This window comes from Gordionus sp. m RMFG-2023, chromosome 3 (assembly GCF_954871325.1).
Source record: "Gordionus sp. m RMFG-2023 chromosome 3, tfGorSpeb1-WG-v2, whole genome shotgun sequence".
In the NCBI taxonomy this organism is placed as follows: Eukaryota; Metazoa; Nematomorpha; class Gordioida; order Chordodea; family Parachordodidae; genus Gordionus; species Gordionus sp. m RMFG-2023.
This window is the reverse complement of record NC_088777.1, coordinates 45,668,697-45,696,304: the sequence shown is the minus strand read 5'-3', so window position 1 is coordinate 45,696,304 and position 27,608 is coordinate 45,668,697. Positions and strand designations below refer to the sequence as shown.

The window sequence follows — 27,608 nt, the reverse complement described above, 5'->3', positions numbered from 1 at the left end:
TCCTAAAATTCTCTCCAATACCTCCCCTAAAATTCTCCCCAATACCTCCCCTATAGTTCCCCCCAAAACCTCCCTTATAATTTCCCCCGATACCTCCCCTATAGTTCCCCCCGAAACCTCCCTTATAATTTCCCCCGATACCTCCCCTATAGTTCCCCCCGATACCTCCCCTATAATTCTCCCCAATACCTCCCCTAAAATTCCCCCCAATATCTCCCCTATAGTTCCCCCCGATACCTCCCCTATAATTCTCCCCAATACCTCCCCTAAAATTCCCCCCAATATCTCCCCTATAGTTCCCCCCAAAACCTCCCCTATAGTTCCCCCCAATACCTCCCCTAAAATTCCCCCCAATATCTCCCCTATAGTTCCCCCCAAAACCTCCCCTACAGTCTCTAACAACCCTATTATCCTCTCTTCTCCTTTCCCCTTCCAAAAAGGTTTCAATTCCTGGCAATCTCTCTCCATACCACAAATTCATATCTCTATTTTCTTCATATCTTGCAACAGGTAAAAATACACCACACCATGCGAATACCCCCCAAAAACCACAATCTGGACCAATTCGGGTGATCCAATCCCATCCCACTACTGACTCTACTTTTCGATCTACTATCCATAAGTCCAAAATCTCCACTCTATTCTCTAATACCACCTTTAACTCCACCCTTCCCATCACTGCGACTTCTGATCCATCCAACTGACGGATCTTGATGTCCTCCCGTTTAATTATCCCTTCCGACCAAATACTCTGATATTTCTCATATCCCATCACGGATATGGCTGCCCCGGTATCAAATAACATGGATACCATATTTCCATTCAAATTTATCCAAACTCTAGGGCAAGGATCATGTATCCTTTCCTCTTGTATCATATATATGCCCTTTGATACCCAATCTTTCTCACTATAATCTAATCTTTCCATCTCTTTCGCCCAAAGCCCCCCGACCTTTGCGGCATGCTCTTTGCCATCATATAGTCACAAATACTCGCAATCTCTCGCCCCATGTCCTTCCTTCCGGCAACGGAAACAGATTCTATTCTGCTCTTTATTCACAGCCAAAAATGGTATTCCTACCTCTTTATTTTTTTCACTTTCTATAATTCTAACATTTGGAGCACTTTGCCCCATGTCCCTCTGCGGAAAACCGCCTCTAGTTTTGAAATTACCCACATTGCATTCCTCCCTATTATGACCAAATCGACCACAACCTGCACATCGTAGCTTATCACGTCTTCCTGAACAAAACGTGGCTATATGTCCATATTTTCCACATTCAAAACATTTCGTTTCTTGGCAATCTCTGACCATATGTCCCTGTCTTCCGCAATTATAACAATTCATTCTCCCCCTTACTCTTGAATCAAAGTTGGGTCTCATTTCTCCTCTCCTTCCCTGTGAACTTTCTCTAGGTCCCCTATATGTCCCCAATCTCTGATTAGTATATGAATCTCTCCTTTCAGGCCTATAGGTTAATTTATCTAATTCGCTATCCGTCCACCCATTAATTAACTCCTGCACTGGGAACCATGTTACCTTTCCCATAACATCCTCTTCCCCATTATGTCCTTCTATAGTCAATGTCTGCCCCTTTATTTTCACACTTCGACTTCTTCTCAACTTTCTTCCCCATATTAAGCTACACATCCATATTACTAATATAACCAATGCCCCAAAAATATTATACTGTATTTCCCAGTATTTTACAAATTTTAAACTTTTCATTTCGACCTTATAAAAAATTTATAATTAATTTCAAAATAAAAATTTTTGTTATTTGTAATGTTAATAGATATGATATTATTAATAGTGTAAACAACCCAATAATACACATGTACATCTACAGTTAATAAGTCTAAAGATACGACAAAAATTTGGGCAAATTTTGTGTAACAGATTTACAACTCGTAAAATTCGGACAGCACTTCCGTACGATAAGACTTTTTTTTTTATTTTGAGAGAGCAGAGAAAGGAAAAAAAAATAAATGGACAGCTGATGTCGATGATGAAGACGATGTATACTTCACTTCAAGACTCAAATACCACTATATGATATTTTTCACTCGAAGACTCAAATACCACTATATGATATTTTACCGCAGATGTAGATGAAGACGATGTACAATTCACTTCAAGACTCAAATACCACTATATGATATTTTCCACTCGAAGACTCAAATACCACTATATGATATTTTACCGTAGATGTAGATGAAGACGATGTACAATTCACTTCAAGACTCAAATACCACTATATGATATTTTCCACTCGAAGACTCAAATACCACTATATAATATTTTACCGTAGATGTAGATGAAGACGATGTACAATTCACTTCAAGACTCAAATACCACTATATGATATTTTCCACTCGAAGACTCAAATACCACTATATGATATTTTACCGTAGATGTAGATGAAGACGATGTACACTTCACTTCAAGACTCAAATACCACTATATGATATTTTCCACTCGAAGACTCAAATACCACTATATGATATTTTACCGTAGATGTAGATGAAGACGATGTACACTTCACTTCAAGACTCAAATACCACTATATGATATTTTCCACTCGAAGACTCAAATACCACTATATGATATTACGACAACCGCACTAACCAGGTTGCTTTGTATAAACACGGCACCAATTTCAAAATTTCACCGTACAGAAATGTTTAACTTAACAGTATATTTATTTATTTTTTTACCCCTTTTTTTTTTTGAATAAATTGGTTTTATTTTTCTTTAAAACAATAAATATAAAAAAATATAATTGATAATAATAATGAATTTCCACTTTTTTTTTAGTTTATATAAGATTATTTTTTTTTATAAATATTAAATTATTATTTATTTTTTTTTTACATAATAAATATTAAAAATATTTATATAATGACGTTCAAGATGACTGCGCGAAACTAAAAAAAAATTAAAAATAAAATTTCAAACAAAAAAAATATTTCATGACTCATACAAAAAAATAATAAAACTATTTATAACAATAATATGAATGTGAATCATCACATTGTTAAAAATACATTTTGTTTTTTAAAGTGTACTCTATATTTTTATATATTTATTGTATAAACCTTATTTAAATGATTTATATAATAATTTAAACTCATGCAAAAAATGTTATTATTACACTATGTTTTTATTGAAAAAAAATAAAAGATGTTTTCATTTGTCATTTATAATTAAGATGAAATAATTAAAACAAAAGAAATTATAAATGATTATTACAATAAAAATTAAGTAAGATGAGCTCTCAACCCATCTTTTAAGATAGTTTAACTTATTTCATCTAGAACACATAATCCAAAATAATTTTTAATTGACAGGATATTTTTTTATAAAATCTTATTTTCTTAACATAATTAATTAATCCTCATCTACTTTTAGAGTATTGTAGATTTTATTTAATTATATCTATACAGATCTCTTTTTTTGTATAAATTTTGATTATTATTTTAAGGTATAAATTACTTACCTAAAATTAAAAGTACCAGCAACTACAATAAATATAAGTACATCATTTTTATTTATTAATAAGATATGAATCATAAAATATTATTATATTTAATAATAAGGATTCCATAAATGAACAATAAGTGGATAATAAGATTTTTAATGAAACATCAAGTGAATTTGATAAAATTATAAAAACTAATTTTATTAAAAAAATTAACAAATATATATAAAAATATAAATGATTTTGATATTTGCAATTAATATGTATAAAATAAATTAGATATTCTAATAAATGATTGGGGGTTAAATAATTGAGGAATGTTTAAAAATAAATTTATTTTTATAATAATATTAATCAAATAGATAAATTAACTTAAAACTATGATTGAAAGATGTATTTTCTTGACTGAGTCAAAGGAATCTGTGTGATAAGTTTTTTTGGCAATTATATATAGGCAGTGGACCTTATTTGGTTGAATATTTGAGGGTGTATTAGATATAAGTATGGAATATTTTGTATGGGTATAATTTTGGTGATTTTTGTTTCAGTGATGTTGTAGCAATCTATGTTTCTGAATAATTTCTGGGTGAAAGTAATTTAATGATATTATGTACTACTATTGGATTAAATGTTGAGTTTTTTTATTTTAGAGAATACCCATGTAATTTAATTGAAGATCAGTTGAGGTTAGGATTCATTTGATTATTTTACATAATTACATTAAAAATTATTAGTAAAATTGTTAAATTTTTAAAAATTATTATCATTATTGAGGCATTTGATCAACGTACAAGCTACAAAATGGCGCTACAGCTGATTTCAATAGGTGGACGTTTTTTTATGCATGATCGTCAATCTATAGTTATATATATCATTGATATTAACCCTTTTTCTTTTATCTGCCATTAATCAAACCTACAATGGGTGTCTGTAAAGTATATATAGAAATATGTTATTACTCAATGTATATTCGAAAAATAATTTACCAATTTATAAAAATTTATATTGACATATATATAAAGCTATTTAAACCTTTACCTTATATAATCGAATTTTTGTTTAATCCATTTATTTTTTATTAATGAATATTATTATGAAATTTTGGATATAATGTAGAAAATTTATACCATTTGTCATATAACAATTTTCATAAGCGGATGCTTAAAAATTCAGTAAGAATAGGATTGTTTTCGGTCAAAAATTTCATTTATTTATAGTCATTATTACCTGCTTTTAAAGAAATATTACAATCATTAATGATTTTCATATTATTAATTTATGTTTTCATTAATCGAATCTCTTCACAGGATCATTTAGATATTCTATTCAAAGATAAAAATATAAATTTTATAGATATCAATAAAAAATTGCATAATGCTGCTCAGAATTTATCAACAAATAATATCCTCTCATCAATTTATCAAAATGATTCTTTGAATTACAATAATAATCACAATTCTTATATTAATCAATCGTTGAATGAAGTAAATTTATCAGACTGGCATTATATTGATTTAATCTTTCAATATATTCGAGATAATTCATCAAATCAAGTTAGACATTTAATTTTATATATAAAAATTTTAACTAATTGTATATAGTTAGAGGTTATTTTATTTGAAAATAGTATACTGCAAAGATTAAGATTGTTTTAATGCATAAAAATATATAATAAAGAAAAAATTAAATAATTTTGATAAATAAATATTGTCTAGAGCTGGACAGAATTTTTATATATTGAGTACTGCAAATTTATGATTTTTCTTTTGCAAAATTATGGATTTAAACTGATATATTTGCATGCCAAAAACATTTTACAATTTTGGCCACACCTTCAGATATCTTACAGTATGAGGCTTTATATAAATTTTTTGAGCAAAGGAATTAACTAAATATTTTATTAAACTTGTTTTCTTTTTTTTTATTTGTTATGATTATAAACTTTTATATCAATTATTTAAAACTTGTGAACAAATTATTGGGGATTGTAGTTTATTTTTTTTATATTGAATTGATATGTACATGGTGTCATTGTATATTTTTTTATATCAAGGTTGCATTATATATACCTCATTATTTACATTATTTTGAATATACTTTTACATTATATTTTATAATTAATATTTAAACTTTTTATCAATTATTTTGTTTATTTGGTTAACTTCTTGTTAACCTTGACAACCAATTTGGTAAAAAAAAAAAAATTATAAAAATATCTTATGAGGTTTTTAAAAAAATTTCTTTATAGAACCAGAAAAAATTTTATGTCCAGATTCTAAACTTCACTTCCTTAAAAAATTTTAAAAAAGGTTCTGGTTCTAATTTTTGATGTGACCAAAATGTTCTGGTACAATTTCCAAACATGAAAGCTATGAATATTTTTTATAAAAAAGTCATAAAGTGGTAATAGAACCTTGTAGTAAAAAGTATTTTAACACTTCAAATCAAATATTGCAAGTAGATGGATGTTGTAGTGCCCTATGAAAGTTTTGATCCTTAAACAAAATCCACACCCCTTCCCCTCCCCATAATATACTTGATAATAGGTCTATTCAAAAATGAATTGAATTAAAAAAAATTTGAATAGTAAATTATTCATGTTCAAATATTAATAAAGAAATTATTAAATTCGAATTAAACAAATAATTTGTATTAGAATATTTTAATTATTTGGAATAATAAATATATTTTTAAATAAAATTTATCTCTTCATTTCTATTTATAACACATCAATCTAATGGGTGATATGATTAACACCATATCATAAAACTACTTGTGAGAGACTTTTCTTATTTGGAACTATTTTTCTGTCATAAATCTCATACCTTATAAAAAAGAAACAATAAGAAAAACTTTAATTATAAAATAAATTATATGAATTTTAATTTCACTATTAACTTGATCACATGTTCTTTAATATCAGATTATTAGAATATTTTTTTCTGTTTAAAAATAGATATGCAATAAAAATAATATAAAAAATTCTGTCAATATTTTTTTTGTGAATTATTTTGTAAAATTTTTATAAAAACGAATTATTCGAATGAATATAAATAGCTCATTTTATTATTCATGAATACAAATCTACTTGATAGTGATATCATAATTCTAAAAACCCTTTTTTGGCCAAAAATATTTTTTTTTGACAAATGTGCTACATACTTTACAATTTTTGGCACGTTTTGGATCAAAAAATTGTCTATAACAATAATAATAAATAGTCATTATACTAATCTGTTTTGAAAAAATTATCATGATAGGGGAGGGTAATTTTATCAGTAACATTATCCAACTTTTTTATACATCAGTGGGTTACGCATAGGTGGAAATAAAATGTATATTGTTATATATATTCCAATGTTAAATTGATAAATAGATAAAGTCAGACAGATGATAAAAGGTAAACGGATAGAAAAGGAGGAGAATATAATATGGGGGTTGAGCATGAAGTCTGGGGTATAATGGCCCAGGGGTCATTTCATTTCTAATGAGTAAGAAGATCGCAATTTACGGCCACCCCCTTTCAATCTCGATAGAAATTTGTAGGCACGTTATATATATTCTAATATCTGAAACGAAAGCTCATTATCAATTATATCAATTGAGATAATGGGAATTAAAAGTAAATGTTTTAATTTAAAAACTAAATTAATTTCGAATATTTAATCTAATATTGATAACTATGTCAATAATTGATAATTATGAGAAATTAATTTTTTTTGAAAAATATTGGTCAAATTAATATTTTTAATCTATTATGAGCCTCAATAATTAACGCGGCTGGAGAAATTTTATTTCAGTGTGCATGATGATATTACTCGATGATTTTAAACGATTAAAAAAAAGCCTTTTATTGCCTTAAAGTATTATATAGCAGGACTGTGAACCCAAACCCTGAACCAGAACCCCTTAAACCCTGATATTTTATTGAACCATAAACACTTTTCTAAATGTAAGGGGGCGGGGTTCAAGGATTTTTGAAAAATATTTTAAAATTTTTCATTTATTTTTTTTTTCTCGATTTATATTTTATTAAATTATAAAAAATTTGAACAGCATTAAATAAAAATAACATAAAATATTTATTAAAAACATTTTTTGTGAAAATCATATTTTATATTTGTGTATCCATTTTATGTTCTGAACCTGAACCGGGTTGATCTTCACTAACCAGAACCTTTGTTATTAAAAGGAGTGTCACAGCCCTGCTATATAGTGCCTTCTATATATTTGTACATTATTCGCGATATTTTTAATTTCCCAGCCGCGCTAATTATAAAGAATTTATAAGAAAATTAGTAAATGAATAATAGAAGAAAAAAAATCGAAGAATTGAAACTCATAATTCATTTCGAAATATTAATTTTTAAATTTTCTACTGGATATAATGACCGTTATTTAAAAATGAATTTAATTTTAGATATTTCACTCTTAATGGTTATTAATTTTAGATTCAATAATCGGATTAATTTAGTTTACTTAATTGCTTCAGATATTACTAGAACATATATAACGTGCCTTACAAATTTTTATCGAAATTGAAAGGGATCATCCATCTACATCGTTAAAGAGAACATCCGGTATTCCCACACTTAAAAAACGCAAAAATAAATTGGTAGGGTAAGCTATAAATATAATTTTTTTTTATAAAATTTTGGTATAAGTATTATTGCACTTTTTTTTCCATGTGGATGTTGTAACGAGTAGCTCTAACCAAAAAAATCGCTCAAATTAAATATAACTTTATTGTATTTTAGGATAATATCTAGTCAGTCTCTTATTTTGGAATCTAGGAAAATAATTCCCCGGGAAAAAAAATCCCCATTTTTTAATATATTTAAAAATTACATAATAGGCGAAAAAATTCCCTATAAATATATTCACGAAATAATAATCCTCGATATTTAAAAGTTTTGAGAAAATCAATTCTGGTGAATTATTTTCTAAGAAATATTACCGGGGATTTATTTTCTGGGTAATTATTTTCCATTTTCGTTATTTTGCCCTCTAAAGTAAAAATGGTGTTTTTATTTATTTTATTTCAATTTATTATTTTTCAAAGACTTGCAGAGGTACCATTTACACGACCCGGCCAGATATTTTTTTAAAAAAATTTCGGTCCGGCCCGGGTTTTATATTTTCGTGCCCAGCCCGGTTTTTTAAAATAACATTTATTTTTAATTTTTATAGCTAATAATGGCGTTTTAAAATATACGGCCTAGCCCTGGTATTCAAAAAAAAATATTTTAGGCTTTACCCGACCCGGGTATATTTAAAAAAAGGTCTTTTGGCAGATAAGATACTCGATAACTTAAATAATTTATGGAAGCAATAGATATATATTTTTTTAATTTTTCTGCGTTAACTCTTAATAGGAATCTTTAACAAGACTTCCGGCTAAATTTTTTAAAATTTTTATTTAAACATTTAAGTCAGCCTTATTTATCACGTAATTTTTTAAAAAAAACATTTTGCAAAAATAAAGATATTATGCTTACTTAACTAATTATTTAGTAGACGGATAAAAAAATAGGTATTGAAATATAGACTAGGATGTTAATCATATTTCTTGTTTTGGCACTCAAAATAATTTTTTTTAATACCTCATTTTTATTTGGTTAATGTTAGATATATCATAGTATGATATTGAACTAACCAAATTTTGATAGTATCGAGGTAACGCTTGTCTATTTTTTATATTTAAAAAATAGTCATTTTCGAGTAGCGTCTCTGGCCTAGTCGGATGAGTGCGTAATCCGAAGATTCTGGGTTCGAATCCCGTGTGGTTACATACTTGGGGGAAGATATGTAGTAGATCGGACTCGACCACGTGATTCCAATGATAATTATTAAAAAATAAAAAAGTTCTTTTACATTTTTTTTTAAATTGGTTGTTTGTTTAGTAATTGCTAAATGTTTACCATGATATTATATCTAAAATTAACCTATTTATTTCCGATATACGCGAATATTTTTGTTTAAAAATTTTGATTATTTTTTTTATTTTGGTGTTAAGGGATAGGATTTGTTTTTAAAAATTATTGATAAAATAGTTACTTTGTTCTTGGAGTTGGCTAAATTGGCTGATGAATCTCGAGTTTGTCGATCTTAGAAAGGTGATTGCTGTATTTTTGTATTCTCCGCCGTGAATTCACTCTAACTTGAATTCAGGGCAAGTTAATTCAAACAGTTGGATATACAACATCCTGGTTCACGGGGAAATAAATGTAAATGTTAGTTGCTTTGGAGCTGATTCTATTTAATAATTTAGCAATTCAATATGTTCGCTTCTGTCACAATTCAAGATTTTACGGGTCAGGTTAATAAATCCGGTTTCTTTCGGATCATTCTGATTTATAATTCAACTCATATTTTAAAAATGGAAATACTCGAACGACATTTTTGATTTTATAATAAATTATATCCGAGTTAATTGTGGTGATCAACAAAGATGTATTATATTATCTGTTTTTTAATCTTAAACTCTTAATTTTGTTAAAGTTTTACTTAATAACATCAAATTATTTACCTGCTTTATTATATTTCACTATAATATAAATTTTTTGATGTCGTATAAAAAAAACAAATTTATCGCGCAAAAAATGAAATATCTGAAGACCACGTGGAATCCTAGGGCGCTAAATTTTTAATGATGCTTTATGGTTCTTGTGACATTTTTAAAAAAAAAATATATATAATTTTATTAATATACTTAGATTATCATTATATCGAATACAATTAACCGTGAGATATGTTTATATTGAAGTTTTGCAGATTCAAATTATCTGGCCCGATATTTTTATACTCAACCGGGTCCTTTATATTTTTACCGAGCCCGAATTTAGATTTTTATTTCAGGCCTGAGAGAAGCCCGATATGTTTAATTAAAAGTATTAAACGATTTTTTTCTAAAGATAATCTGAAGTAAAATTTATTTTTATAATTACCCACGCATGCGACGGAATTCTATACCATTGAAGACGAATAGGATAATTTTCGCGCACTTATATTTGTTATATATGGGCTACAAAATAAACATGGATATTATTTCACCGTACAAATAATTGAGCGGCATATACCTATGTACTCTCTATTACTGAGATCTGTCTACCCTTACTTGAATACTTTATAGGAGTAGCAAAAAGATTATTTCTACCTTTACATCATTAGAATAGAACATGAGAAGCACATCTATAAATTAAAATGTTACTAAAATTAGAATTTTATGCCTTATTCGTAACTAATAGCCGTTCAATTAATATCAGAGACCGGGCCTTGGCAAAAAATTTTTTTACAAAATAATTTTAACTCGTCATTATTTGCTCAAAATTTTAAAAAAATCCAGCCTTTTATAAATTAATAAGGAAAAAATATCACATACAGTATAAAAATAAAATTCATAAATCCCCACGTTTAAAGGCTTGATTTATATATAATACAATCTTTTAAAAAAATGATATTTTAAAATATCAATGATTTTAAACTTATATATTATGAATTTATTTTCCGAAAATTTTTATTGCTTATGATACGGCATAATTGAGGGCTTGCGTTTCGTTATGCAAAACGCATTCAAATGGCATCATGCAAATGGATAAAAATTTATAAGCATCAATAAAAACGCAAACTGGTTAGCTTTTTTTTTCACAGCTCAATTAGGTCGCACTATCACAAATTTATTTTATCTCGCTGTTATTATCGTTTTTTTCCTCATAATCTTGGTTGTGATTCTTTTATATATGAAATATTGAATTCAATCGGCGATAACTATAAAAAAAAATTGGAAATGGAAGAATTGTAAAATTTCAAAGATTCTTTCTTTCTAAATATAAGTCGAATCAATTTATTTTAAATAAATTTCTACAATACATATAATTGAGTACTGAAATGACTCGGGCGAGTATAACTGAAAGTGTTCTTTAGTACTTTCCAGCTGATAGCTAAGAATGCCACCATTGACGAATATTACAAAGATTACTCCATGATATAACAGTTGATCATTATTTTAATAATAAGTTGAATATGATTCTATTTTTCAATTCTTGTAAATTAGTTATAATATTTTATTATCCAAATTTTATATTTTTCTAACTAAAAATTTTTTTTGGTGTATAATAATAAGAAAGAACTATCTTACCGGCTACATCCGCAGCTGTTTATTTTTATTTTTCTCGTTTATTCTGAATAGTAATGTACCGATAACACTTTTTGGAGGCAGATCCGATACGATATTACCGATATTAATATCGGCCGATTACCGATCCGATATCATTAGTCTGATTTTGTCCGCTATGTCTATTTAATATATTTCAATTTTTATTATACCATTAGGCCGGCTTAATTTGTATACATAATTACTCTTTAGTAGGGGTATACCACTTTTTGGAGGCCGATCCGATACAATATTGGCGATATTAAATTGATATCGGCCGATTACCTATCCGATATATCTGATTCTACATTAGAAGCTATCTCTTATATGCCTTCTTGCTATACTATGAGTGGTCGGCTTCTACTGAATATTTTGGAAGCTTCATGCCGAAGGAATCTGGCACTCAATCGCAGTATCTTCTAAGTGCGTAAATGGGAATAAATACCTGACACAGAAAAAGAATATAGCACCCTATAACATCATTCAATGAAGGAGCCAACTCATAATCGTTATCGTGTTATCCTTATGTGAACAAAACGAGCGCCTCTTCAAGTTAAGGAAGTGGGTAATTTAATATCAAGTCTTAGAAGCATAATGGACTTAGCTAGATTGGTATTGATGATAATTTATCTAGTTTCTATAATATTCTAGTGAATGTTATATCACCTGATACATTAAAACAACATTGCAGAAGTGTATTTTCTAGCTCAATTCTCATAGACTACCATACCCAGCTATCAACCAAGCTTGTATGGAAAATTGCAATTTAACACTTTCCACTCTTTTTCTAATTCTTTCAGATACGGAACCTAAATATCCGATCACTGCACCAATATCCTGGGAGCTTTAAATAAAAATTAACTACTGGTAATCCAGGTTCGCTATTATATATAACAAATATAAATTAGACGATTATCTCTTAATTTTTCTTTTATTGAATCTAGCTCAAGGGTTCAGAACCAAATTTGAAATCGTAATATCGTGGTGACCAGTATAGAAACTTAGCAATATATCTCAATTCTAAAAATAATTCGACAAAATTTTATAGATTAAGAGAGGAATAAATTATCGATGTATTTTGCAAATTTCATCAAATTCTATCAACAGGGTCCAAAGTTATGCACATTCAAAATTAGAGCTTTCCAACGTGTAAAAAAATTGTTTTTTTTACTGAAATTTAAAGTGTACTATAGAAAATAAATGGTTTCAGTAAAGATGACTTGAGATTTAATTAAAATTTTAAGACAATAAAAATATTACGAAACCAAAGAATTTATTAACAGTAACTGATCTATCGAAGCCTGTAATCTTGATTACAAAAATGATGCTACTAGATCAGCAGAAAAAATGGTATGGTAATGGTAAACCAGGCACAGCTCGTACTTTGATAAATCTTGATTCTGTTGAAGCACTGACACTTGTAGGATTCAACAAGACCGGCCTGGCACCTACAGTACTACTCTTCAAATATCTCGAGGAACTGACATTTCGCAAAACTTCACTGCATCAGATTATCGACATAAAGCTGCAAAAAGAAACAAGTCTATGCCCTAATCGCATTATTACAATGGAAAAAGTAAAGTTTTTTTTAAAAAAAGTCAGGATCTAGAGTCGAATGGCGAAAATTAGTAAATAATTAATTGTTATACCTGCTTGCTTCTTTGGCAGGCAGTGAGCAAAAATTTCCCGGCCATATATTATTAGATACTTCATGAACAAATATTAATTGGTTATCAAGTTTCATTTTTTATTTACGACAAATGTCGAATAAAATGGATTAATCTAGCATAAAATTTATTAGAGTGATTGATTGCTCAAAATTTAATGTATAGCATTTGGCTTATCAAAATCGTATTCAATTTTTTTAAAATGTTTTAGAATAATTTACTATTCGTAAATGCCAATCAAATAAGAATGGTAAATTACTCTATTTGTTTAAAAAAATCGAATACAGTCCTACCTAGCATTATAATAGGGAAAGAGATTAGAAACGTAAAATTAATATTATATCGATTTTGCGGGACTCTTATATTGCAAATGTTTATTTAATTTCTTTTTTTTTATAGAATGAAGATCTTTACTTATACTTACAATTTATTTTTTATTAATAAATGGCCAATTGCAACGCCTATCCTTACAAATTATTATATTCAACTAGATTTAACCTTAACGATAAACTTGCTTATTTAACCTTTTATTAGATATAATTTTCAGTTCACATTATGTTACTTCTTATATCGTGTTTGTGAATGTGAATTTATTTTTGCCCAAAACCTATTTTACGTTACTCAAAATGATGCAAGATATGGTTAAATCATATGGTGCCCCTACTTCACAAAACTTGATTATTCTTAGAAACTGTAATCTTGTTTACTTTCCTGTTATATGACCGTTAGGAATGCGCGGTTCTATAAAGCTCCAATTGCCTAAACTCTTTACAATCTCTGATAGGCTCACGTTTCCTGTTATTTAATTTAATACCCACCTTAATAACATCGCCATCTACCCTTCTTTTTCTTACACCCTTAATACTCTCATTAATCTCCCTGGCAACTTCAAAAAAAACGAGGAGAACCACTTCACATTTACCTTTACTATTTAATTATTAAAAAATCTATTTAAATATTTTAAAAAATCACCACCAAGGTTGTTGAAGATTTGATGCGGGCTGGAGTCGATAGTTGGAAACAAACTCACTATAACCGCAGTAACATTAATTATTCGTCAGGGGACAACATTACAAAGCAGACCAGCTCGACCGATTTTTTTTCAAAGTTTTTGGAATCTCTTAAAAGCAACCCAAAAATTGCTAGGGATTTGGAAAGATTGTTGAAATCTTTGCCTATCACCAACGAATCCGAAAACATCTTCCTTCCCTCCGCTTTAAACGATACGATTGAGACTAGCCACGAGACATTGCTAGCGGATGCTGATAGGAGACCTCCAGCTAAACACGGTATAGTATTTTTTTGTTGTTATATACATCATTAAACATATATATTATAAAATTAGAATGGAAAATTTTCTCGAATTTTCTTTTGAGGAATTAACGGGAATGATATATAAAGTGAAAATGATAGAAATTTGATTAATATTTAATGGTTATTCGTTATATTAAGGGTTGTGTGCCAATCCAAAAATTTTCACCGATTCGTTCCTATATTACTAAATAAGGATCCGATATTTATATTGATTTTTATTTACCATCTATACATATCATAGGGTGGATGTAATATTATTAAATAGCTACATTTAGCCAACCTTTGAGTCATTTGTAATTTATATAAAAAAATATACGGGAAATCTAATATAAATTATATTAAGTTTAAAAGTTCATAGAAAAATTGTCTGAAATTCATATGGTAGGTATTCCAAACAACGGCTTGCATTTCCGGTTAAATCAGATTTTTAAATTTAAAAAAACGCGCTCAAAAAATGATTTTAAGTTATAAAAATAACACATTGCTTGAAAAAACACCTTGACGTTAACATATATGAAAATCATGAGAATGATACACGTTTAGGGTGCATTATCATTAGCCGCAGAGTCCAAGCTTTTTTTTTAAAAAAAGGAATTTTATATCGTGGAAGTCTTAATGAGAATATTTTAGAAGATTTTATGATAATTCGCATAAATAAAGACTTCGCAGTAATAAATTCGCTATATATGAGTCGCAAAATAGATTTCGCTAAATTGTCTTTTTGCGATTTGCACCTTCTTTGTAAGTGAGATTTTCGCTATTATAAATTGACGATAAAAGTTTCGCTATTATGAATTAGCTCTAAAGAGATATAAAAATTCTGCTATAAAAATTTGATATGGTTTTTGTTTTGCTGAATAGCATGCGAATATGGATTCGCGACATTTATTTACAACATCAATTTACTTTAATAAAATTTCGCGAAAATGTGTTTGTGATAAAAGTTTTGATATTTTATTGGTTTGTTTTAAAATTTTATAGAGTTTTAAAATAGCAAAAATCTTTAGGATTTATTTTTAATATAAATTGTGATTTCAACTAAAGATTTTTTATATGTAAAGAAATGCAAAATATTTAATTGTATATCAAAGAACTTTTATAAAAAAAAATATTTGTAGTAAAATTTGATCATAAAAAAAATATTATTTAAAAGGAATTTTTTACCACTTTATATTTTTTAAATCGAAAAAATGGGAATTCTATTTTCGGGGAAGTATTTTTCGCTTACCCTTTCTACTATTTGTGGACTAAATCAATATGCTTGAGTAATTTACCTTTGATCAAAATCTTGAGTTAACCATTTTTAAAATTGGCTAAATCGAACCGGGCTCGTTAGATATTTTTAAAATCCTTTTCCTGCTGCAGATAATATAACAAAAAATAGTGAAGAATTTTAAACCATTTTTTTAAAACATTTATTACAATAAATAAATTGTGTTTTAGTTCCATTCGTTAATTTATTTAATTATAAAATTATTTATAAAAATAAATTATATTATTTTATATATGATCATAAAATAATAACCAAAAAATATCGGCCCGATTCGATATTTTTTTTAAAAACGCTAAATATCGATGTCTATCCGATCTTATATTTAATATCGGCACTGCTCTAGTTTTATTTCAAATTAAATGTGTCGGTCATCAAATTTTATCGATATCCGATCCGATATTTATGGTGATTCTTAATACCTTTTAACCTATGTCATAAATTAATATTTTCCGTTTCTCATGGTCACGGCGATATTTGGTGCATCATCACGAAATGTATTTTGTTTTTTTTACTTCAATTTTTTTTAATAATTACTAATAAAATTTAATTTTGGTTCCTTTATTATTTATTATTAGAAAATTTTATGTAAAATATATAAAATAATTTTTGAATCATAAAAATAATGATATTATCGGATTTTAAAATATCTGATACGATATTTAATATCGAGGCACCCGCTCTATTTCAAATTTATGTTATTATTTATAGAAATAAAATAATTAATGTAATAAAAGAAATATAAATTTTAGATGTACAAAGTCAAGGATTACAAAAAATTTATATTTAATCTTAATTAATACAAAAATCTTGCTTTCAATGTCGTTCTCCTTATTTTTAATTATTATTATTTTTGCTATCATCCAAAATGGTTCCCTTCATGTGTCTAATCTTAAGACTAATTTGTTCTTTTTTATTTTTTAGTTTCCTCGCTATATTATATTCGCGATAATGCGTTTTTTAAAACATATTTTATACCCCTTAAAATAAATATTTAAAAAATCAGTATGGGGCTACTCTTTTTTATTCGTGACGATAATATGCATATGCTCCATGGTCGGCGTCGTGTTCATAAGTTTCATGAAGAAGAAATATTACAAATTGATGCTTCAATTTATGATAGGCTTAGCCGTTGGTTCCCTCTCTGGAAGTGCGGTTTTCCATTTGATCCCGCAAGTTAGTTTTTAAAATAAATATATTAAAAAAATTATTTATTGGTGGTCGATTAGATTTTTTGGTTCACATTATATAAGTGTATTGTTGATCCTAAAACAAAGTTTTGGTGGTTTTACCCTCGTTAATAAGGATCTCTCCGTAAACTCATATTAGTCTCGTTAAATTGCTGCTTATATATTTTTATTTAATTTTATTAAAATCCTGTATCAGATATATTTTTACCCTTCCGACCCAGCCCAATTTCATGTATATTTTTTTGTACGTCATATCCGTCCGATTAATAAAAAATAACATGTCCGAACCGATCAATCCATGCTTGTTCTGTTTTACTTATAGCGTTATAAATAATTACAATTTAAATGTCCAAATTTCTTGAAATTTATGCTATTTTTGTAGGGTATTATCATTAAAATTATCCAAAGATCCCAATGAAATCTAACCTTATAATACTACTATAAAGGTATTCTTAAATTTTTTTATTATATAATACCATGATAATAAGTCTTTCAACTTGATGGACACGGATATTCACCATTCGTACATAAACAAGAGCGCGACTATCATAGGCGGGATTTACTTGTTCTTTATAACGGAATGGCTTATCAAAGTTTTCTTGGAGTGGCGCAGGGTAAAATCGGATATATTCTTTAATATACTAATTTAGATTGAGAACTCATTCATAAAAATTGTAAACACATAGTAATTCGTTGTAGACGGATTTTGTGGGCTGCGCTTAAGCTAAATCACATTTATCGTTTATATACTTAACTATAAAAAAAATAAATAGAATAGACATTTTTAAACAAATATATAAATATCATTTTAATAAAATGAATTCAAAAGTGTTCATACATAGGAGTCAGCAGCCATTTTGAGGTCTGCATCCGTTGACTAGTTTAAAAATTCTAGACCAAAATATATTATTATTTACCATAAAAGTTTTACTTTTTAAATATTTTTTTTAAAAAAATAAGACCAACAAATTAGCCAAGGATATGCAAAAGGCAGCTTTAAAAATATCGAATGATGGAAATGCATTTAACTCCTTTCAAAAGCCTACTAGCAACGGGTTTTTTCCACCAGTAGGCACTCAATCAACCACTCGGTTCTGCAGGAAGAAGGATATTATTAAAAGATTGCTAACCTGTACATGTTGCACTACTACCCGAACCCAAAACAATCCCGAATTAGTTAACTCTAAGATGCTTCAAAAGCACGATCAGAATAATCACGTCCCAAACTTTAATAACGGGCATATCTCGATTGACGAAAAATTAGGAGATCCTTCATCTCGCAAATCATCATCTCAGACTAACAAAACCCACTTCACTTTCGACGTTGAAAATAATAAGAGCGACCAAAAGGTAGGCCTAGAGATGTCGGAAAATGAAAAATTGAAACAAAGATTACTGGCAAATGGACCATTAGACGGAACAACGGATTCAATACAGCGTAAATCAGCATCTGCATCGAATATCATTGACGATTCCTTGGGCTCTGTTAGTTTCAATTTTTTTTCGCCCAACCAGGCGACGGAGAGTTTCAGACCTAAATCGCATTCTTTCTGCCATCTAGACGGCGAGTGTTCCAAGAAATCCATTCTTCGGAACGGCAACCAACGTCATTCCCACGATGAACGCAATTGTACCCATAATAATAATTATGATGCGGTAACCATGAGAAATTTGAGAGATCCTTATATAATAAACGACGACGACGCCCCAGCTCTCAGCATAACGCCTGCCGAGGTATGTATCATATTAAATCTCATTTTAGTAACCGAGTAAAATTAAGGACAGGTTACAATTTTTATTAATATGGCCGATCATTGCACGAGCTCATTTCTCAATTTATTTAGTAAATTCAAGATAGATAAAATTGAGTGATCAAGGATTTAATTATTTTATAGCTTTCAAATTCTTACCTCTTTGCATTTTTATTTTAAAATTAAACAGTAAAGCCTACATATGCAACACAATAAAAATATAAAATGAATAAAAGTCACGTGTTCAGTAATTATCCATTTTTTAAAAATATCATTCAAAGTTGAAAATCTAGATTAAAATAAGGTTATTTTTCAAACTCCAGTTCAAATTTTCGGTTTCTATCAATTTTTTTAATTTTATAAAACGCTCGCTCTTAAAGATGATAAGAACTTGCAGCCACGAAGACGGGCTCCACTTCGCCGGGCAAAATACAATTTTGACGCTAGCATACATGATTTTGTTGGGAGACGGGCTGCACAATTTCATCGACGGTCTTTCCATAGGTGCCGCATTCTCTCAAAATGTATTGACTGGTGTCAGTATATCTCTGGCCGTCATTTTCGAAGAGTTACCTCACGAGCTTGGTAAATTAAAAATTTTATGAGCCGAAAAATTATAGGAATTTGACTAACATTTTTTTGGTATATCGCGTTTTCATTACTTAAACTACGATCGATTTGCCCCACATTAATCCCGTATATTTGGTTCTAATCTAGGTTCGGTTAAAGTTCTAGGAAGAGAAAATTGTAAGAGTTTAAGTTCAGATGAAATTAAATTTTATATATAAACCTTTAAGTTAGATTCAGGTTATAAAACACCTTTCATAATTGTTTCATTAATATTAGCAGTTATTATTTTGTACAGGGTACCCATATATTACTATATAAATAATTTTAATTACAGTCCGCAATTACTGTTATTAAAAAATGTTAAAAAAGCAAATAAACTAAAATGGCTGTCAAAATGGCCCCTATAAGTTTGAAGTGAGAGATTTATAATGGAATTGTTACATGGTAACCAAATTGCAATCTATCCATTCCACAATAAAAGTTTCATAAATAGCTGGCTTCAGTGGCGTCGCTAGGGGGAGGGGGCGCGCAGTGGCTCGAGCCTCCTGAAAAATTTGAATAGCCCCCTGAAGCAAAAAATTTTTTTTAATGACTCCTTAATATCCCCTTGAACTAAATAAATTTTTTTGATTGCCCACTGAATGATTTCTTTTATAATTCCATTAAGAAATATATAGATGTAATTTGATTATTTAGAAATTAATAATACTATTTAAATTTTTATTAAATGAATATCATTTTAATTATTAGTAGATTAGATTAATACATATAAATTATATTTTCACTATGTCAGCTTGCAATCAAATTCTGTATTAAAAATATAATATCAATAACTCACTAAATATTAATTTAGCTTTAACAGTTGAAGTTTAAATGACTTTTATTATTTAAATTATTATTTAACCCTAATTAAATAAATATAATCATATATTATTTGAAAATTAACAAATTTAATATTGTAATTAGCCGAGTTCAAAAGGACTAATTTACTATATATTTATTTTTAAATTTTATTATCATACCCATTCCATTCCTAAAAATATTTTCAAGGTCCAAATAAGTATAAGAGATTTCTTTATAAAAAGTAAGTAAACATATAGTTTATAGTCCTCTACGATAAACAAATTGTTTATAAAATATTAGATATAATGCCACTTTTATTGACGTATTTGACTGTTTTATAATAAATTACAGTTAATATTTTAATAAATTTTACTAATAAATGGTTTTGATAATAAATATAATAACAAATTGCATTCAAGTATTTAACGCCATCTAAGTTAAAAATAGTTTTAAAAATTAAACATTTTATTATTCATCCTGCAATAGATGTAGTAAATTTGATATTTCTTCTTTTTTTACGTGTTTTTCGGAGAGCTTTTTTATTTCTTTTTTGAAAAACAGGCTTGAGTTAAATTTTTTAATACAAGTATATTTTTGATATTATTACAAACTACTATTACTTTAAGATATAATATACCAAGGTGGTACGACAACATATAAAATCTTAATTGTTTCATCATATCATTCTGGTCCTTATTTTATAGTTAGAAAATGTTTCATTTCTAATATGGCATTGCAGTGTAAATAACTCTAGGCTTCAATATGTTTGCATAATTATTTCTTCCAAAGATTTTTAGTGTTTTTATTTTATCAATTTATCCAACATAAAAAATTCTGATATTAGTTTACATCGTGAGTGTCATGGCTCTATTACTGCAAATTAACCAGCATCATTTATTTGTGTTTATGTAATTTAAAATTTTTACCACAGCTGCTGAGAGCATATGATTGCATATTTTAGATAAACAATAATAGTCAACTATGTAGTCGTTTATATATCATTTAAAATGGAAGATAATCTTTTAGAAATTTAATATCTCACATAATTTTCTCGATTACTTATCTAGCTTCCATCATGTATTCTAAGAGGAAGCTCTAACCACTATATAGTTTTATGATTTGGATTGGTCGTTTATACTCTCTCCTTCAAAAATTGTTAATTTGGTTTAGACCTATAAAATTTTTCCTTATTAGTCCATTCTATAAAACATTGTCTAAAATGGTAATAGAGAGTTATACTAATTTGATAACCTTTTGTCAATGTAAGTTGCTAAGAATTATATTTTGCATTATGTGGTTTTTTATATATCAGTTTATTTTATATGCATAATATAATAAATGTCAAAATATGAAATTCAGAATAGTTGTTCAGAGTTAACAAATTTTAAAAAAGTATAATATATTAATATAAAACCCGGGCAAAAATTGGAGAATAAGGGGGCGAAGCCCCCCCCTCCTAAAAAAAATATTTTTAGTTGAGCCCCCTGATATTGTGAAGGCTAGCGACGATTAGATCTAGGAGTCTATTAATTTTATTCATTAAAAAAAATCTTATATCACTAAGTTTGGTAAATTTATTTAAGATATGATTAGTGTTTTAATTGATTTGTGAAACTAATGTTGATAAATAGGTATTTAATAATCTCATATTTTAGCTTTAAGTTTCAGTCATATACCTCTTATATATTAATATTACAAATTCTACTCCATTTTCCATTTTCAATTATAAAATTATTTATTAAAACAAAATAAAATCTTACAATGACTTTGGCAAATATATTAAATCTTATAATATATTATAATTATATATCAAATAATAATGTGAAGTCATATTTTCATAATAAAAAATAATATTATAATAACAAACATTGATACTCAGTATACACATATAATTTCATTAAATACTCACACAAATGAAGAAAATATAATCTTTAATTTCAATATTAAAATAAAATTTTATAATTTTAAATACAAAACAATTCTATAAATATTAAATGCAAAACAATTATATAAATATTAATTGCAAAACAATTTTATAAATATCAAATGTAAAACAATTTCATCATTCATAAAAGGTAGGGTGAGCCTGATTGACCAAATATTACACATCATAAACTAGATAAAATTATTTATAAACTAATTGCAATATCACTTCTAGAACATTATAAAATAATAATTCATATTTTACTTTGTATCTTCTTTTATCCTAAGAGCTATAATTAATAACTGCCAACAGTTATTGATAAAAAAATATTTGAAGGAATTATTTCCAAAAATTCTTAATATAATATTTAAAAATTATAAATTGAGCAATAAGCTTAAGATATTTGAGCATATAAATTTTAAGTTTAATCGAAATTTAACGAAAAGTTAAGCGACAAAATACCTAATTATAACTTAAAAATAGTAAAGGCGGTACGATACGAATAATTTTAACCTTCTTTTGTGGTAAAATATAGAGTATTTTTTTTAAAAAATTTTTTTTAATTGACTTAAAATATTATTTTCAATTTTTATTTGTACATAAGATTGAAATTAATAAAATCTGTGTTTCAGGAAACTGTTAATATGCTTAAATTGCTCTAATTTTCTTCTCCCAATACGCAAGAATATGCTCTTGTTTTATACTGTGACTTATTATCTTCTTTCATCTGCAATAAGGATTAAAAATCGTCCTCAAGGTGGGGATAATTTTTTGACTTTGATGAACTAATGAAAAGTAATTATACATCATTATAACTTGATCATCAAGTGTCTCGATTACATGCCAAATTTGTAAATGATGTTTTGTGGTCTTGTTATTTTCTTTTTCTGATTTCCATATCGGGAGATTAGTAGAGACCATTTTTAACTTTATCTCGCTTAATTTTTATGGAAGGAATCAACAAATGTTGCATTAACTTAATTTGATTTCAATCATACATTTTAAGATAGATGAATAGAAATGTCTTTTTTTTAAACAATTGCTATACTTTTTATATTTATAAATCTTTGTCATTATGGTCGATAATTACTATATTTTTTGCTGTTTAAATCAATGGCCTTCGGATTTAAAAATATAGCAGCTCAAGTTTGAAAAGAAAAAAAAACTAATATAAATTAATACGCCTTAATGATATCGAATTTTTTCCGGTACGCGCCTGTAGATTGAGCCTACATTTTGCCATTGCCCAACTATAATGAGTTTTTATAAAAATTATATATATATTATATAAATATATATGCTAAAAAGTAAGATAACAATAAAAAAAATAATTTTTTTATTTTCTTTTGAATTAAATTATCAAAAACCATGAATTTCTGACTATAAAGATTTCAGCTAGTTCCTTTTATTATTTTTTTTAAAAATGCTTCAGTTTAGCTCAGATTCTAAAAAATTGATTATATAGGTTTGTTTCAAGATTCGGTTCGACACTCTGCTGATTGGTTGAATAAAAAATTGCTCTTTTTGATTTTACGAATATAACATTTTCCTAAACTCCAATTTTAAATTTATTTAAAATATCAATTTTTTGAATATCATTTGACACTCCTCTCATAATATCTATTTTATAAACTGCAACTAACACCAACAGGAGATTTCGCAATCCTCCTGAATTCCGGTATGCCGGTCAAAAAAGCCATGCTCTGTAACTTTCTTTCGGCTTCCACCTGCTATTTGGGCATGTTTTTCGGGATTATTTTGGGCGAAAATCAAGAGGCCAGCTTCTATATATTCGCCCTGGCCGCCGGTATGTTCCTATACATATCTCTGGTCGATATGGTAAATTTTAATTATTTAAATTTAGTTAAAACATGCAATTATATTTTTTTTCTACATTAAATTTTATTACAAATAACTTTCTTAATGTTTATGTAATTGTATTATAATTTGCCAACTCCTCTCAACATAAATATTATGATTAAAAAATCTATTAATAATTACCAAAAAAAAATTTATCGTTTATTTTTGATAATTTATTAGACTCCTTGATTGGGGTAATGATATATGGAGTTGGTCGGCATATAGCCACCACTTATTTTTTTTAAATATATTAACGGAATTATACGGTCGCTCCTGATATTCTATATATAAAAAAACATTATCCTTGCTGCATTAGAACCCAGAACCATCGGGTTGTGATACACGCATTGAGCCGAATAGGACTCGAAAACATCAATTTTTTTTGTTTTGTACATAAGGATTAAATTACAATACTATTTAATATATTAATCAAATACATTTAAAAAGAATCAATAACTCTTAACGCTTACTTCATTACTCACCTGATTGCGTGTATTTATTTCATACTAGTAAATACCCAAAGCGAACATTAAGGTTACATATGTTGGTTTTGTTTAAATAGATTCGCTTTAGTTGTATCTTTTAATGCATTCAAAATAAAAAGACGTTGAGACCTAGTCATATATTGTACCAAATAATTTCTTAATCTATAATATCGAGGATTGGATTAATTTGATTTTTAACTTTTCTAAAATAATATTTGGACCCGGAGCCTAACTGTAAGGAATAAATTATTTTATTAACCTGTCCCAACCCGAAAATTTTTAATTCTCGACTCAACCCTACCCAAAAATAAATATATATTTACCCTTAAAGTTATTTATATATTTTTTTTTAGTATGTTATAAGAAAATTAAAAATGAACAAAATTGTAAAATAATGTAGAATCAAGTCATGATATCATTGATAAAATTCAAAAAGATAAGCTAAAATATTTTAGACTTAATACGACCGACCAGAGCAAAAAAAATCAGGCCTTTACCTAAAAGCTTCTTTTAATATTTATATGAAGTAAACCCGGAATCAATTTTAAAATTTTGAACTAGTTCTAAAACCGATTCTTACACAATTTATTTATACATTGTTTAAAAAGCCCGACATGGGTTGATTTTTAAAAATGGTTCCATTAAGATTTTAGTCTAAATTATTATTGTGTGAGCCTCGAGATTTGGCAAATAGATGTTCAAACCTTTCCGTCATCTATGAACAAAATCACCAGGCATACATAATATTATTTTGGTTATAATCTTAATCTGGCGTTTATAAAATGGACCCGAATCGGGCTTTTTAACAACACTAGTCGGTCCGACTATAAAAATTCAAATTCTATATGATTGTAACATTCTGGACATTTTTTTTCGTTTTGGTTTATAAATTCATATATGTAATTTAATGTTTGAATAAGTCTTCGAAATTCTTAAAATTAATCAAAAAAAATTTGAAAATAATTTATAAACCCTATAAAAAATAGATTTCCAACAAAATCATTTTATGCGATAAATAATGTCATATTGGGATATGGAAACCGTTGGGATTTTTTAATCTCTCAATAATTTTATATTATTTATTAAGTACGATTCTTAAATTTGGAAAAATCTGACTGGAAATATATTACGGCATATCTAAAGTAAAACTACCCTACAAATTTTAGGCCATCCATTAAATTTTATATTTTTAATGCTTTGAGTACATTTCCTCAGATAATGAATTTCCTATTCAAAAATGTCTGCAATCAATAATTTCAAATCGAGAGATTCCAAATGCTCGTTGGATCTCATATTCCAATGTTACGTGTATGTATGTATATATATAATACATATGGAAATTAATTACCTACATTTTTGTTTAAACCAATTCTAAAACCAATTTTAAAAGAAGGTTCCTGGTCTGCTAGTTCCTAACAAATCATTTGAATTATTTTAACCATTTTTTAAAAAATAAATTTTAAAACCGTTATGAACTCGGGTTTGAGAGTATCTATAACCGTTCGCTTTTCTTGTGAGAATCGGCTATGCGTTACGGTTCAGAAAATTATAACTGTTTATTCTGTTTCATCCTAAGACTGAGTTACTCTTCTTTTGTTGGATAATTATATTCTTAATACCTTAGTGCTTACTAAAAGTAAATTAGATTTGGCCGTAACATATCCATATAGTCGAGAAAATTCATTTTCGAAATAGGAAACTATAGCGGTATTATATAATATAGAATCGTTAGACGTACAACGGTCTTGGTAAATAATCCCATAAAAAAGGTAATCGATCTTTTACCCAAGATCTCATGTAGGCTACTGCGGGTCAGTAATGTTAAATGGCTGGATTTTAGAATCAACTATTTAACCAAAAAATAATGTGCAATCCTCGAGATTTCGTTAATAGATTTCCAAACCTTTCAGCCATCGATAAGCAAAATCTTCAGGCTTGCATAATAATTGTTTAAAAAATCGAGCTATTTAACACTACGTTTCTGGTTAGTATATAATTAGATATGGGTGCCTGGTATTGTCACGGGTTAGGTTTATATCTGAGTAGCTTAATTGTGGTTATATAGGGGGTGTTATAAAAATTAATAAATTTTATGTATTAATATATATTAGATGCCAGAACTTAACAAATCTATCGAAAAAGCAAATAAATTAGGTAAATTACCTTCAACGCTAGTCATTCAATATTCCGGGATAGCTCTTGGACTAACTTCCATGAGCCTTTTAGCCAAATATGGATCATCTATCGCATTTTAATTTACAAAAATAAGAACAATATATTATTTATTTTACTAGATAAATACTCCCCATCCTAGTGTAAATATCATCGGTTCGAATAATAAATAATTTTATATCAATATCTCTCCAAAAATATTAGTTAATATTATAAGATTAAGTATTAAAATTATTAGGTTATTTTTTCTTTTTAATTTGTTTATAAAATTTTAAAAAAAAAAATTATATTTTTATAACAATAAAAAATGTAGCTTTAGGTAAAAAAAAATTTATATTATGTTCAATTGTATATTGAATGTGATAATATTGAAATATTTTTAATTTCTGTAAATCATATACCCAACTTAAAGAAAAAATATCTAGTTCAAATCTTTTTTTTTCCATATAAATTTTTTAAAAAGAACTTTACTTAATTTGATACTGTATTATCGGTTATGTGATTTATTTATTTTATCTAAATATGTGATTTCTTCGTATCAATATATTATTGTTTTGAATTTAGTATCCTAATTGTTTTTATGGGATAGAGAATGCTCAAAAACGAAATTGGATATATTATAATATGTAATATTATTCTATAATTATGCAAACGAACAATACAGATATTTTAACTTATTTTATTGTTTATTTATATATTTACCACCTATTTATACTATTTATTATAGTATTCACAATTTATATATATAACATACTTTACATAATATTCAAAGTATTTTGTTATGCTGAGATTATGTGAAAAAAATAAAAATAAATAAACATTTTAGATAATATTTTTTGTAAGGTAAAACCTCAATCATCATTTGAATCCTATGGATAAAAAAAAATCAATAGTGAAAAATTTAAATTGCTAATAAAATTGGCAATCA

General features: G+C 27.4%; 1 protein-coding gene across 2 annotated transcripts; it reads left to right on the top strand.

Annotated features, from left to right (window-relative positions):
* Nucleotides 1–4,723: 4,723 nt before the first annotated feature.
* On the top strand, nt 4,724–27,303 carry LOC135927699 (uncharacterized). 2 transcript variants are annotated; one of them, XM_065463868.1, is made up of 8 exons: nt 4,724–5,035; nt 14,281–14,590; nt 16,892–17,061; nt 17,564–17,689; nt 18,036–18,809; nt 19,207–19,411; nt 23,815–24,002; nt 26,620–27,303. In XM_065463868.1, exons 1-8 carry the CDS (start codon nt 4,739–4,741, stop codon nt 26,761–26,763), a joined length of 2,214 nt encoding a protein of 737 aa, XP_065319940.1. In that variant the 5' UTR covers nt 4,724–4,738; the 3' UTR covers nt 26,764–27,303. The 2 variants fall into 2 exon arrangements, with proteins under 2 accessions (XP_065319940.1, XP_065319941.1); XM_065463869.1 differs by lacking the exon at nt 23,815–24,002 and having other exon boundaries at nt 26,620–26,768.
* Nucleotides 27,304–27,608: the final 305 nt, after the last annotated feature.